At 33.3% G+C, this 15,141-nt stretch overlaps 1 protein-coding gene across 2 annotated transcripts in view; it reads right to left on the reverse strand.

Moving 5' to 3' along the window:
- Nucleotides 1-15,141, reverse strand: part of LRP1B (LDL receptor related protein 1B) — a 1,894,725-nt gene that overhangs the window by 579,302 nt on the left and 1,300,282 nt on the right. For both annotated transcript variants that reach the window (XM_032286208.1, XM_032286207.1), the window contains exon 31: nucleotides 14,991-15,085. In XM_032286208.1, the coding sequence (XP_032142099.1) occupies nucleotides 14,991-15,085 (95 nt within the window). The remainder of the gene's footprint in view (nucleotides 1-14,990; nucleotides 15,086-15,141) is intronic.

Genomic DNA, 15,141 nt, shown 5'->3' on the forward strand with positions numbered 1-15,141 from the left:
CTGAATGATGAGAACTCATGAACACAAAGAAGGGAACAACAGGCACTGGGGTCTACTTGAGAGTGGAAGGTGGGAGGAGGGAGGGAGAGTAACAGAAAAATATAGCTATTGAGTATTAGGTTTAATACCTGGAAGATGAAATAATCCCAACAACAACTCCCATGACACAAGTGTACCTATATCACAGACCTTCACATGTACACCCGAACTTAAAATAAAAGTTAAAAAAAATAACAAAAAAGATTAAAAAAAAATAGGAAACACAATAATCTGAAATTCTTCAGTATTTTCTCTAAATTAGTAAGAAATATAAGTTATTAAATATATTTTAAGAAAATGGTTGAGGCCTACACAGTGAAAATACTCTAACTTTTTTTAAAAAGTTACTATGCACTGTACTTTTAATCTGGTTTAATCCATATGAAGCCTGTTGCAATAGACCAAAAATTACAATTAATAAGGTTTAAATAAATGAGGGATTACTGTAATTTTTTTATTTCATCATTATTCCCTGTGATAAGAAGGTTTGTCAATAAGTAGATAACATAACTATATTTATTTTTGCCTTTTCTTTAATTTTATGAGAAATCTGTCATTGAGGTGCTAATGAGAACCCAATAGCCACAGAGTTAGACAGGGGAAGCTGAAGAAACAGCAAGATGAATAAATAGAGAAGAAAATTTAGAAATATAACATTTCCAACTTCTTCTTCCTAGCTAGTCATGTACTTATATAGCAACCCAGGTATATATACATAGTATTTGTACATCATACTTTGAAAAAAATAATGGTACAAAAATAAACCTGAGATCACTTTGATCTGTTTTTTACTCCTCAGTTATATCAAATGAAATGTAACATAAATTCATATCTAGGTCACAAAGTATTCACTTCCAGTGTAAATATTCTCTCTAAATATCACACATTCACAAATTAATTTTACTTAACTGAGACATATCAATAAATCTGAGGTTTAGTCAATGCTGTAGAGACTCCTGATATAGGATGGAAAACAGTTTTCACTTCATTCGACAAATACTTATTGAAAATCTACTTACATGCCTAAACTGTGCTGTAAGTTGGAGATATAATGGTAAATAAGATATGGTCCCTAGATTTGTAGTGCTTCCCTTTTAGTTGATGAGGCAGTAGGTAATCATATATATTCAACAAACAAATTAAATACTTAAATGATAATAGAGCTAAAAAGTCAAATACAGTTCTAAAAGTATATTTAGGAGACTTTAGCCTGGTCACAGAGGTCAGGGAAGGGAACTTGGAAAATAACACTTGGCTTATTAGAGAGAAGTTAGCGAACTACACTGAGAGGAGATGGGATAAATTTCTGGGCAAAGAAATAACTTGTTAAACTGTAATATTGGTGAAAGCAGCTTAAAAATTGGGAAAATATCAAAGAAGGGAAATATGGCTGGAGTGGGAAGCTTTGGTCACATTGCACTTCCTTTAGATTGTAAACTCCATGGGGAAACTATTCATATCACTTTCATTCATGTTGTCTCTTAGTAACTGGCACATTATAGGAACTCCCTTTTTTTTTTCAGTTTTTTTGTTCAAGACTCCCACATGCATACAAACCAACATGTGGATCTTCACCATGTTCTTATGTTTTGTTAAGTTTTTTCTCATCAGGATGTAAACATTGCAAAGCCAGTATTATATAAAGTCTTCTGTATCATTAACAGAGCCTAACATAATACATTAACATAGTAGCTGTGTACATTATTAGTAGTAACATAATCATAATTCATATATTTTGATGAATTTAGACTTTAAAAAGAGGAGCCAATTGTAGAATTTTTTTTCTTTATTTTAATAGAGCTCTTGTTTAGATTTTAGGTCAACAGTTATGGAGATCAATGTTTGGACCAACATATATACAACTACTACACTTGTAAGGATATGTATCAGTGAATAAACTACAGAAAATTTGTGTTCAAAAGTTGTGATGATACTTTTAGGGCTAGGCTGTGATCCCCAGTTATTCAATCAAACAATATCCCGGGTGTTGCTGTGGAAGTATTTTGCAGATGTGATAACCATCTGTAATCAGGTGACTTTAAGTGAGGGAGATTTTTCTCAAAAATCTGGATGGTCCTGATTCAATCAGTTGAAAGGCCTTATGAACAGAATTGAGGTCTCCCTGACAAAGAAACTGAGCTTGTGGTCTGCAGCTTCGGCTCCTGCCTGAGAGTGTCAAACATATCTTTAGTCATAGCCTGTCCAAGGATTTCAGATTTGCCTAGTCAGTTTTCAGGATCTCATAAGTCAAAATTTTGCAACAAATAACATATATGTATGTATATATGTACAGCAGGTCCTTGAAGAACATTTTGGTATAACACTGACAAAAATAGAAATGATTCCCACCTGGGGCCACTCTCTGTGTGGACTTTTCCTATTTTCCCTATGTCTGTGTGGGTTTTCTCTGAGTGCTCTGGTTTCTTCCCACATCCCAAAAATGTGCATGTTAGGTTAATTGGCATGTTTAAATTGTCCCAGTTAAAGAGATTCACATCATCAAAACTGCAGAGTAGAAGCCAGATGGCTTCACTCTCCCCAACAGAAAACCAAAAATAGTTATTCAGTGCCAAGATGATCTATAGCAATACCCAGAAACTCAAATCTGAGGCTGTGATGATCCCTGAAGTCAGACAGAAGTAAAAAACTCTGAGCAAACAGTAAGAGAAATGGGCCTTCCTATTCATAATGCCCCTCCCTCAATCTGCCAGGTACCATGCATTAATGATTCCTTCTAGACTCATGGTTTCTACAAGGAAAAAGTGAGATCAAGGGACACAGCCAGCTTCCCCAGCATCTTAGATTCTCTTTTAAGAAAACTATTACTGTCTTGACTCACAGGAAGAATCATGAGGGCCTGTAGGGAGAAAACCCTGATGGCAGCTAGAGTCAAAGAGGAGAGGTGAGATTAGAAACTCCAGCCTGTGAAACACTGTTATTTATCTTAGCGGACACCAAATAAGAATAGCTATTCAGCCACAATGTACTGAAGGAGGCAATCTCAATGAAGAGTCTAAGCATGAAGCCCCACCAGTCTCCTGCAGAGCTGGGGTATTCCGCTTAGGAACTCCACTCCTATTCAGGACCAGAAATGTTCTGATTACTTGTGAGAGCCAAGGCAAATTTGGGATTAAGATGCCAACTAATGCCAAAAAAGGTATCAATCTAGGATTAAGTGGATTTACAAGTGATTACAAAGACACTCGCAAACATACCCTAGAAAGACCAATACGAGTCAGACACAAGTAAAGGCCTTCAGTGGAAAGTTATAGATATACATCCACAAGAAACAACAGCAAACAGGGAACCAATACCTCCTCAGATGGACAAAACACAGAGCCAGTGACTAACCCTAATGAGACAGCAATTTGTGAGCTCTCAGACCAAGAATTCAAAATGGTAGCTCTGAAGAAACTCACTGAACTCCCAGGTAGTATGGAAACTCAATTCAGAAATTTGTCAGAGCAAGAAACAAAGATTAAAGTAATAACTTAACAAATCAAACAGAAGTCTTAGAAATGAGAAACAAGTTTGCTGAACTAAAAATGCACCAGAGGTTCTCAACAGCAGAATGGATCAAGCAGAAGAAAATAAGGAGGCTCAAAGACAGACTATCAGAAAACACACAGTAAAAGGATAACAAAGAAAAATAATTAAAAGGAATGAAGAATACCTACAAGATATAGAGAATAACCTCAAAAGTGTAAATCTAAGCATTATTAGCATATGGGGGAATTGACAAAGAGCAAGGGGTAGAAAAGAAATAATAACTCAAAGAAATAATAACAGAAAACTTACCAAACCTAGACAAAGATAAAAATATCTGGTTATAGAAAGGTCAGAGATCACCAAAGAGATCCAACCCAAATAACAATATCCCAAAGCATATAATAATCAAATTCTCAAAGGATAAGGACAAAACAAGGATATAAAGCATCAAGAGAAAAGCAGCAAATAACACATAAATGAGCTCCAATTCACTTGGCAATAGACTTCTCAATGGAAACCGTATAGGTCTGGTGAGAGTGGGATGGCATATTTAAATTGCCGGAAGAAAAAAGCTGTTGAACAAGGATATCGTACTCAGAAAGCTTTCCTTCAAACATGAAAGAGAAATATAGACTTTCTCATACAAACAGAAGCTGAGGGAACTCACAATCACTAAATCCAACTTACAAAAGAATTCTAAAGGGAATTCTTCAATCTGTCAAAAAAAAAAAAAGATGTTAATTTGCAAGAAGAGAACATTTGAAGGTCTAAAACTCATTGCTAAAAGGAAGTATAAAGACAAATTCATAATACTCTAAAAACAAGTAACAAAATGTCAGTAGTAATTCCTTACCTATCAAAAATAATATTGAATGTATATGAATTAAATACTCCAATTTAAAGATATAAAGCAGCTGAATGAATTTTTTTAAAAGATCCAGCTATATGCTACCTGTAAGAAACTCATTTCACCTATAAAAAGACACACATAAGTTGAAAGTAAAGAGATGGAAAAAGATATCCTATGTAAATAGATATCCTATGTAAATAGAAATCAAAAGCAGAGCAGGAGTAACTATTCTTATATCAGATAAGATAGACTTTAAGTGAAACTTATAAAGAGACAAAGAAGGTCTCTTTATAGTTAAAAAGATGTCAATTCAGTAGTAGCATACAACAATTCTGTATATATATGCATCCAATACCAATGTATCCAAATATATAAAGCAAACACTAATAAATCTAAAGAAAGAGATGGACTGTGACACAATAATAGTGGAGGAATTCAACACCTCATCTCATTAATTGACAGATCATTCAGACAGAAAATCAACCAAGAAAAAGTGGCATTAAACTACATTCTAGGCCAAATGAATCTAACTGACATTTACAGCGTATTTTGTCCAACAGCTCCAGAATATACATTTTTCTGATCAGCACATGGAACATTTTTCTGAATATACTATATGTGAGGCCACAAAATAAGTCTCAACAACTTCAAAAAAGTCAAAATTGTATTATCAAGTATCTTCTCTGACCACAATGGAATAAAACTAGAACTCAAAAATAAGAGGAACTTTGGAAACAATACAAATACATGACAATTAAACAACATGCTCCTGACTAATCAATGGGTCAATGAAGAAATAAAAAGGAAATTTTAAAAATTTCATGAAACAAATAAAACTGGAAACAAAACATACCAAAATTATGCTATAAAGCGAAAGCAGGGAAGTTTACAGCAATGAACACCTACATAGAAAAGTTAAAAGGTCTCAAATGAACAACCTAATGATGCACCTTAAGGAACTAGACAAGCAGGAATAAACCAATCCCAAAAGTAGTAAAATAATAATAATTATAAAGATTAGAACAGAAATAAATAAAATTGAGACTAAAAACATAATACAAAAGATACATGACATAAAAAGCTGTTTTTTAAAAGACAAAATTGACAAATCTTTAGCTAGACTAATAAAGGAAAAAAGAGAAAAGACAAATAATCAGAAACAAATAAAAAAGGAGACCTAATGGCTGATACCACATAAATACAAAGAATAACTAGGGACTATTTTGAACAACTAAACACTAACAAATTGGAAAACCTAGAATAAATGGATAAATTTCTGAACACATACAACCTACCACAATTGAACCATGAAGAAATAGAAAAGCCAAACAGACCAGTAATGAGTAATGAGATTAAATGAGAATAAAATATACTCCATCAAAGAAAACTCCAGGACCTGACAGCTTCACTAGTAAATTATACTACACATTTAAATAAGAACTAATGCCAATTCTACTCAAAGTATTTCAAAAAATTGAAGAGGAGAATATACTGTCAAAGTCATTCTAAGAGGCCACTATTTCCCTGATGTTAAAACCAGACAAAGACATGACAAAACCTAGGAAAACTATATCCCCAATAAACATAGATGCAAAAATCTTTAACAAAATACTAGCAAACCAAATTCAACAACATATTAAATAGATTATTCACCACAATCAAGTGGAAATCATTCCAGTGATACAAGGATGGTTCAACCTATGCAAATTAATAAATTTGACAAATCACATTAACAGAATGAAGGACAAAAAACCATATCATTTTCTTAGATGAAAAAGCATTTTAAAAAATTCAACGTCACTTTATGATAAAAAAAAAAATCTTCTCAGTAAACTGGGTATAAAAGAATCAGATCTCAAAACAACAAAGACCATGTATAGTAAATCCAACGCTAACATTGTACTGAGTGGAGAAAAATTGAGAGCTTTTCCTCTGTTTTGGAACAAAACAAGGATACTTCTATTACTACTTTTTTTTCAACATAGTACTGGACATTCTAGCAAACTGGAAAGGAGACAGACTATTTTTGTTTTAAGAGGCATGATATTATACTTAGAAAAATCTAAGGTTCCCACCAAAAATCTATTAGAACTGATAAATCCAATAATGTTGAAGGATTTATCATACAATAAACAATGGCATTTATATAAAACAACAGTGAGCAAATTGAAAAAGAGATTAAAAAAAGCAATCCCATATTCACTTGCTACAAAAAATATAAAAGACCTAGAAATAAACGTAACCAAAGAAATAAAAGATCTCTACAAAGAAAACAATAAACTACTGATGAAAGAAATTGAAGAACATACACAAAAAAGTAAAGCTATTCCATGTTTATGGAGTGGAAGAATTCATATTGGTAAAATGTTAATACTATCCAAAGCTACCTACAGATTATATGCAATCTCTATAAAAATACCAATGATGTTATAGAACCACAAAAGACTTCAAATAGCCAAAGCAATTTAAGCAAATAAATAAAGCTGGAGGCATCACACTACTTGACTTCAAAATGTACTATAAAGACATAGTAAACAAAAACAGAATGGTACTGGCATAAAAACAGACATAGAGAGCAATGGAACACACTAGAGAGCTCAGAAATAAATCCATACACTTACAGCCAATACATTTTTGATAAAGGCACCAATAACATACATTACAGAAAGGACAATCTCTTCAATAAATGGTGCTGGGAAAATTAGATATCCTTATGCAGAAGAATGAGACTAGACTCCTATCTCTCACCATATACAAAAGTCAAATCAAAATGGATTAAAGACTTGAATCTAAGATGTAAAACTATGAAATTCTTGAAAGAAAACATTTGGGAAACACTTCAGGACATGGATCTGGGCAATTATTCTTTTGGCAAGCTTTCAAAAGCACAGGTAACAGAAACAGAAACAGCAAATAGGATTACATGAAAAAAAAGGTTTCTGCACAGCAAAAGGAAACAATCAACAAAGAGAATAGCAAATCTAAAGAATGGGAGAAAATATTTACAATTATCCATTTGACAAGATATCAATAACCAAAATATACAGGGAACTCAATTCAATAGCAAAATAACAAATAATGTGATTTTAAAATGGGCAAATTATCTGAATAGGCATGCCTCAAAAAAAAAAAAAGACATACAATTGGCTAACAAGTATATGAAAAAATGTTTAACATCACTAACCATCAGGGTAATGTCACTCAAAACTACAATGGGATATCACCTCACGCCAGTCGGAATGGTTATTATCAAAAAGACAAGAAATAACAGTAGCTGGTAGGAGATGAAGAAATGGGAATATGCCTACATTGTTGGTGGGAATGTAATTTAATACAGTTGACCCTTAACAATGGTTTGAATTGCATGGGTTCACTTATATGTGATATTTTTTTTTTCAAATACACATTGAAAACACAGGGTATTCACAGGATGCAAAGCCCACATATTTGAAGGGCCAACTTTTTGTGTACACACTCCTGCAGGGCTAACAGCACAATCTGAGTATGTGTGGATTTTGGTATACGTGGGTGGTCCTGGAACCAATCCCCTATGTATATTGAGGGAGCACTTTATAGCCACTATAGAAAGCAGTATGAAGGTTCTTCAAAAGTCTAAAAATAGAGCTACCAGGTGATTCAGCAATCTCACTACTGAGTATGTATTCAAAAGAAAGAAATTCAATATATAAAGAGATAACTGCACTAGTGTGTCAATTGCAACACTATTCACAACAATCATGATTTGAAATCAATGTTAAGTGTCCATCATTAGCTGGATGGATAAACAAAATGAGGTACACACATACAATAGAATATTATTCTGCCATAAAAAAGAAATAAATTCTGTTATTTACAACATGTATGGAGCACCAGGTCATTATGTTAAGAAATAGGTGAGACACAGAAAGACAAATACCACATGTTCTCCCGCATATATGGATGTTATAATAGTAGATCTCATGTGGGTAGAGAGTTGATTGGTGGTTACAAGAGGATGGAGAAGGTACAGAGGAGGAGGGAGATGAATCAAGTTTGATCAATGGGTACAAAAGTACAGTTAAAAAGAATAAGATCTACTGTTTGATAGTACAGTAGAGTGACTATGGTTAACAGTAATGTATTGTCTAGCTTGAAATAGCTAGAAGAGAAGAAATGTTCCCAATGCAAAGAAAAGTTACACATTTGTGGCAATGGATATCTCAATTTCCTTGATTTAATCTTTACCCATTGTATGCATGTATCAAAATATCACATGCATTTCACATTATGCATTATCATTACGCATCAGTTAGAAAAAGATTGTCCCAATATAAGTGAGGGTGTGTGTATATATGAATGTGCCCTGCGATTAAATAGTGTCTTCTCCAGCGTTGGTTCCCACCTTGTTCTCTAAGCTGTCAGGAAGGGCTCCAGTGACCTTAAACTGGAATAAATAGGTTAGAAAATGAATAAATGTGAATTATTGTCAAAGTTTGTAAAGTACACAATAATCACACAAATCCACAACAATAAATGATGTAATATGAAAGTACTCAGCAAGCCTGCCAATTGTTATTGTTTGGTTTTAAACTATATGGCAATAGGAGGTGTTCTTTACAATTTTCACTTGGCAAACATTTATCTCTTGGTTTAGCCCACAACAACTATGACCACCATCACTTACTGATTCACCAAAAAGGGGTTAAAATCTTAGATGTTTTTATTTGTCTTTCTTAAATGTATGTATGGCTCACATCTATTTCAATGTTTAATATTACAATTGCTTTTTTTATTTAAAAATCTGTTAATGTTTTTGTGGCCAGATATATGCTAGAGAAACAGCTCTTATTTATATTAATGAGCCTGTGGTGAAATTTTTTTCTTTATATGTCTTTTGGCTTTAAACTCACAGTTTCCAAGAACAGGCTGATGATGTTAAGTGGTGACTTACTGTATATACATATATACACACACATAATTGGCTTGCTTTCTCTGGTAGAACTCTGACTATCTGGGCTCAATTTTTCAGAGTCAGCTGGTGAAAGAACACATTAGTGCACACATTTTTTACAAAATATATGTTCAATGTGTTTTAAAGGGGTTAAAAAAAATCCCTGAAACAAAGGCTTAATTTTATAAATGAGAATCAAAACCATAAGCACAACTTGCTGTCTATCCTAACACGGCTTTAGTATTTCACTGTTTTCAATGGCATAACACTACTAGTCCAAGAAATTATTTCCAAGGAAGATAAAAGTTGCAGCTAATATTACTGTTTATTTCAAGATCTTCTTGACAGACTTGCCAATTTTTCAGCAAAAAAGCATCAAACGACATTTTGTAACTTAAGACTCTTCAAACCACTTCCCCTCAGAATCTTTTTGCTGTTCTATCCAGTCTGAAATTTTTATATAATGATCTTTACTCAATTCTAACGACACCGTCATTTGAAAGACTTGCCTTAAACCAGACTTTAAAATCTCAATTACAATTTCATTTTCGCCCTTTTCTCTCTTAGATACTACAAAGACTTGGCCAGTTTAGTGTTCTCCTTTATCACCATGAAGAAGGAAGTCAGCTGTGTCTAAACAACAGGTTGTTTGGTAACATTTTGAGGAGCCAGATCCAACTCAGGAAAGAAGGTGAAAATAAGCTCAGGAATTCACTACCCAGAATTGAACGTTACTAACATTTCCTTATACTTAATTTGAATCCTTTCATTAAACATAAACTAAATTTTACTAATACTGTTGAAATTACCTTTGACAAAGATGAAAGTTCTCTTTCAGATGTCATTATTGATCCTTCCCCAAATCAACTGCTATTATAAAATTGGTAGGTTGATTTCCAGTTCACTTATTTCTATAGTTTTTAAATAAGTATATCCAGAAACAACATATATTAATATTTTGTGTTTCACCTTGAAATTATACAAATGGTATCATACTATAAGCACGTAAGCAACATTCTGCTAATAACTTTTCTCAATGGTTTTGAGACATATGTGAAGGAAATGAAAATTGCCACTCTAAAATATACTTCTTTGGCCTATGTTGAAATGACTACTCAGAGGGGCTGTAGACACAGGAATAGTTCCAAAAAGCTGTCCTTTGTAGGGAAGACTTGCATCCATTGAGAAAATCTACATTAGTGAAGTAAAACATAGATGTAAGAGATTTCTCTGAGGCCTTCTTATCTGCATTATCTGGAGACAAAAAAAACTTAACTCACAGGAAAAGGAAACTAAACATCTGACATTATTACAGGTCTGACAGAGAAACTTTTACCACAGGCTCCCATCTACTCTTTTTAAGGGCTGCCACCTGTGAGGCTTCACCTGCAAAAAGATAACCTTTGCTTGCCACGTATTCTCTCCCCTTTCCCTTCTATAACCTACTGCCATGCTCCAAGTTTCTATTCCTTTCTGTACGTATAAAAACTTCAGTCACATCTCTCTCTCTCATTCATTCATTCATTCATTGATTCATTTATGAGATGGAGTTTTGCTGTTGTTGCCCAGGCTGGGTCTTGGCTCACTGCAACCTCCACATTCTGGGTTCAAGCAATTCTCCTGCCTCAGCCTCCTGAGTAATTCGGATTACAGGCACCTGCCAGCATGCTGGGCTAATATTTTTATGTATTTTTAGTAGAGATGGAGTTTCACCATGATGGCCAGGCTGGTCTCAAACTCCTGACCTCAGGTGATTCACCTTCCTCAGCTTCCCAAAGTGCTGGGATTACAGCCATGAGTCACCACACCTGGTCACATGGCTCTTTTTAGAGTTTCATGTTTGCAGGACTCCTGTATCCAAGTGCACTTTAATATGTTTGTATGCCTTTTTTTTTTTCTATTAATCTATTATCAATTTATTTCAGCAGACTTAGACTCAAACCTTCAAAGGGAATGTTTGAGCCTCCCTACATATATATGTATGTATGTATGTGTGTATATATGTATGTATTTGTGTATGTATGTAGACGCACATGCATTTGTATGTATATATGATATTTAGCAATGAAATGCTGCATTAATTTACTCATTACTCTTTTAATGAAAATGTAGGCTCTTTTAAAATTTGTTTTATATTATCATTTAATGTACTTTCTTGAACACATATACAGAAACTCTGTAGAGTATATAAGTATGGAATTGCTAGAACAAGAGATATTGCATATGAGCCATTAATTCTAAAAATAACCACAAAATTAGATACTATCTCCATTTATAGATAATGCAACTGTGCCTTAGAAAAGATAAGAGATTTGCTGAAAGTCACAGAGTTAGTAAGCATCAAATAAGTGATTCATACCCAGACTTGTTTGGTTTCCCAAATAATGTTTTTCCCCAACCATGCTGTCCTTGAAACACAGCCAAAATAATGTTTTATATGTATGTGAAAATTGCTATATATATTGTCCCTAATTTCTGGGTTTTTGAATTTTCTTTTTCTTCTTGTACGTAGACTTTGAACAATTTAATTCACTTAATTTGCATTGGCAAATTCAAATGGTGAATGTTACCAAAGGAGATATTAGGAATCTACCAACGTTGCTCATGGTAGGGAGATGGCAGAGAACAGAGGCAGGGAAAACTTCATCTGCTGATTTTCTTACTCAGGGTATCTAAAATAAGGGTGTCTGGGGTAGATAGAGGTGTGGCAGTGTATCACAGGCTGGGGAATTGCTGCAGAGCATCCAGATTTTGGAACTACTTTAAAAGTGGAAAAAAAAAAAAAAAAAAAAAAAACCGCATTACATTTATACAGGGACAACACAACTTTTCATTAAACATTGGGGAGACTGTCAATCTTAGCACCTGCTTAACAAATAGCATGCTAAAGTGGAAGGTTACCAGAAGGCACTTAACCTTAAACCTGTTTGCCTCTTAGCATGAGCAGCAAACCAGTACAGAATTAAATCCCCACATTTGTATAAACATTTGCTCATTTCAGAAGCCCACTTGGTTACATATATTTCCTCTGCTACATTTCTAAGGAATCTATTGTGTTTGTTCTTCACTAAACTCACTTATAGTCTTAATACTACAGACAATCAGATCATTTGAATTCCAGACCATTGGACCTAATGCATATACTACTCCTACTACTGACAGTTTCTATTATTAAGGGACAGATGTTTTACCTCATACATTTTTCTCATTCAGTTCTCATGAGAACTTTATAAAAAAAGTCATTTTGTCTTGATTATATGAATAAGAAAACCAAGCAGACCAAGCTAATAGTAATTCACTCAAGGGCACATAGTTAAATTTACTTAATAGAATCTAAAATAATTTAGGTTCCTGTGTCTCTTAAGGAAAAGGACAGTGTCAAATTTTTATCCACAGGCCTAGTGTAAAATATGATACTCAATAAAAATCTGTTTATTGAATAAATGAATGTTTGACTCATAGCCATATTCAATACTGATTTAAGGTATAGTCAGTTATGCTAAAATAGTATGTTTTGTATAAATCAAACTTTTTTTGAAGTATCATTTTGAAAATCTATTTTTAAAAACTTTTCAAATATAATAATAGCTGAATAAAGTAGACATCTTATATATATTATTGAATGTTGAATCATCATCCTTATGCAGTTAAAAATATCACTTGGTGTACAACATCTGGGGGGTCAACTATAAATTGTGAACAGGTAACACTAGTACTTCTCAAAAATTTTTTTTAATTATAAGCTGTTAGACCTTTTTAAAAAAATATTTTGAGTAGGAAACTGGATATTTTGTATGAGAAAAAATAAGGTCTTCACCATTATAGAAATAAGCATATAAATTAACATTTTGGTATAAACTATGACCACCAATTACAATGTAAGTACTTGATTTGCTTATGCTATTTCTATCATATTCATTTTTCAATATTACATATTCTGAACAATTCCAGATAAGTACCAACTGAATTGCTTTAGTCCGAATTAAATCCTTTGAATGGGTCCTAATCTTGTAGAACCCCTTGTTTCTTTTGTTCCATCATCTTCCACATAGAAGTATTAGCGTTTCAATTTGCCTTTAATTTCTAATACAATCCTGAATTTCAATTATGTAAAAATCTTAGAACAAACAGTCTAAAGAAAAGAGCTGTTAAGAGTATCATTTCATATCAGAGGTTTATTCTATAGACCACGTGAATAGAATTATTTATTGCAAATCACAGTGATACTACAGCTTTATTGAATCATCCCTATTAAAAATGTGCTACTTCAAGCAGCCCTAAATTTCTAAAACTAAGACAAAATTGTCAAAAAGCTTTATGACATATTGATTCTTTTCCCCAGACTCAAAAAATATATAACATTCAATTGAAGCAAAATGATGATTTTTCTTTTATATATCCTATCACTTGGATCTTTATTATAATAATATCAAAATTGGGTTTTACTAAATTTTTAAAAGGTATTTTGAAATGACAAATAGGCTTTGTAACAATTTTTGCTTCTCAAAGATATGCAAGAAAATATGAAGAAAAAGTGATTAAGCTTCAAAACAGTATTATAATATAGTTATCTATCTACATGCAAATGGGTTAAATACTATATTCTAAGAAAAATTTTATACTTAATATTTTCAAAGAGTTTCTTGGAAACAAGTCAAGGTTCTCTGTCAGTGTCATCATGTTATATCTGATGATTTGCAATGGTTGGCAAAGGTAGAATAAGAAACTAAATTAACACATTGCAGAATGAATAAAGACTAAATATTAAACATCAAAACCCAAATTCTTATAATTATGAGTAGTGACATAATAATGATAATCAGGAAAAGACTCAGTAGTTACACTACCACCATAGCATTGTATCAGACATTTCACCAGTAAAAATAAGAGATTTATTGATTGCATTAAATTAATGTAACTCCATTATTTAATACATTGCAAAAATTATCATGTTAAAAAATATATCTACCTATCCAGATAAAGAATGTTTCCTCCTTGCCTAATGTGATGGTTAATATTGAGGGTCAACTTGTTTGGATCGCAGGATATAAAGTATTGTTCCTGGGTGTGTCTGCCAAAGGAGATTAACATGTGAGTCAGTGGACTGGGAGAAGCAGAGCCACCCTCATTCTGGATGGGCACCACTACAGCTGCTAGCATAAAAGCAGACATGGAAAGAGCAGACTTGGTGAGTCTTCTGGACTCCATCTTTCTCCCATGCTGGATGCTTCCTGCCCTTGAACCTCACACTTCAAGTTCATCAGCTTTTGGACTCTTGGACTCACACCAGTGATTTGCCAGGGGCTCTCTGGCCTTTGGTTACAGAGTGAAGGTCGCATTGTCAGCTTTCTAACTTTTGAGGTTTTGGGATTCAGACTGGCTTCCAGGCTCCTCAACCTGCAGATGGCCTGTCTTGAGACTTCATCTTGTGATCCTGTGAGCCAATTATCCTAAAAAACCCTGCTTCGTATGTTCATTTATCCTATTAGTTATGTCCCTTTAGAGAAGCCTGACTAATAAACCTAATATAAACCCAATGGATTCAATGAAATTGATCAATTCTTGAATTTGCTTATTTTACTAATCTTTAAAATTTTCTTTCAGGATCTAGATCAAATGTATATTGTACAACTACAGGTTTGTCACAATGAAAACATGGTAATTATTAAAAATAATACTTACCAACTGGCTCCTTCTGATTCTGAAACAGAATCTTGCTATTACTGCCATCCATATTTGCCATGTTAATTGTGTTTCCATCGGTCCAGTAGAGTTTTCTTAATTCAAAAGAGATATGGATTGAAAATATTAGATGTACACCTACTCACTGAGT

The sequence above is a fragment of the Sapajus apella genome, unplaced genomic scaffold, assembly GCF_009761245.1.
Source record: "Sapajus apella isolate SASKATOON/1434 unplaced genomic scaffold, GSC_monkey_1.0 scaffold18, whole genome shotgun sequence".
Classification (NCBI taxonomy): domain Eukaryota; kingdom Metazoa; phylum Chordata; class Mammalia; order Primates; family Cebidae; genus Sapajus; species Sapajus apella.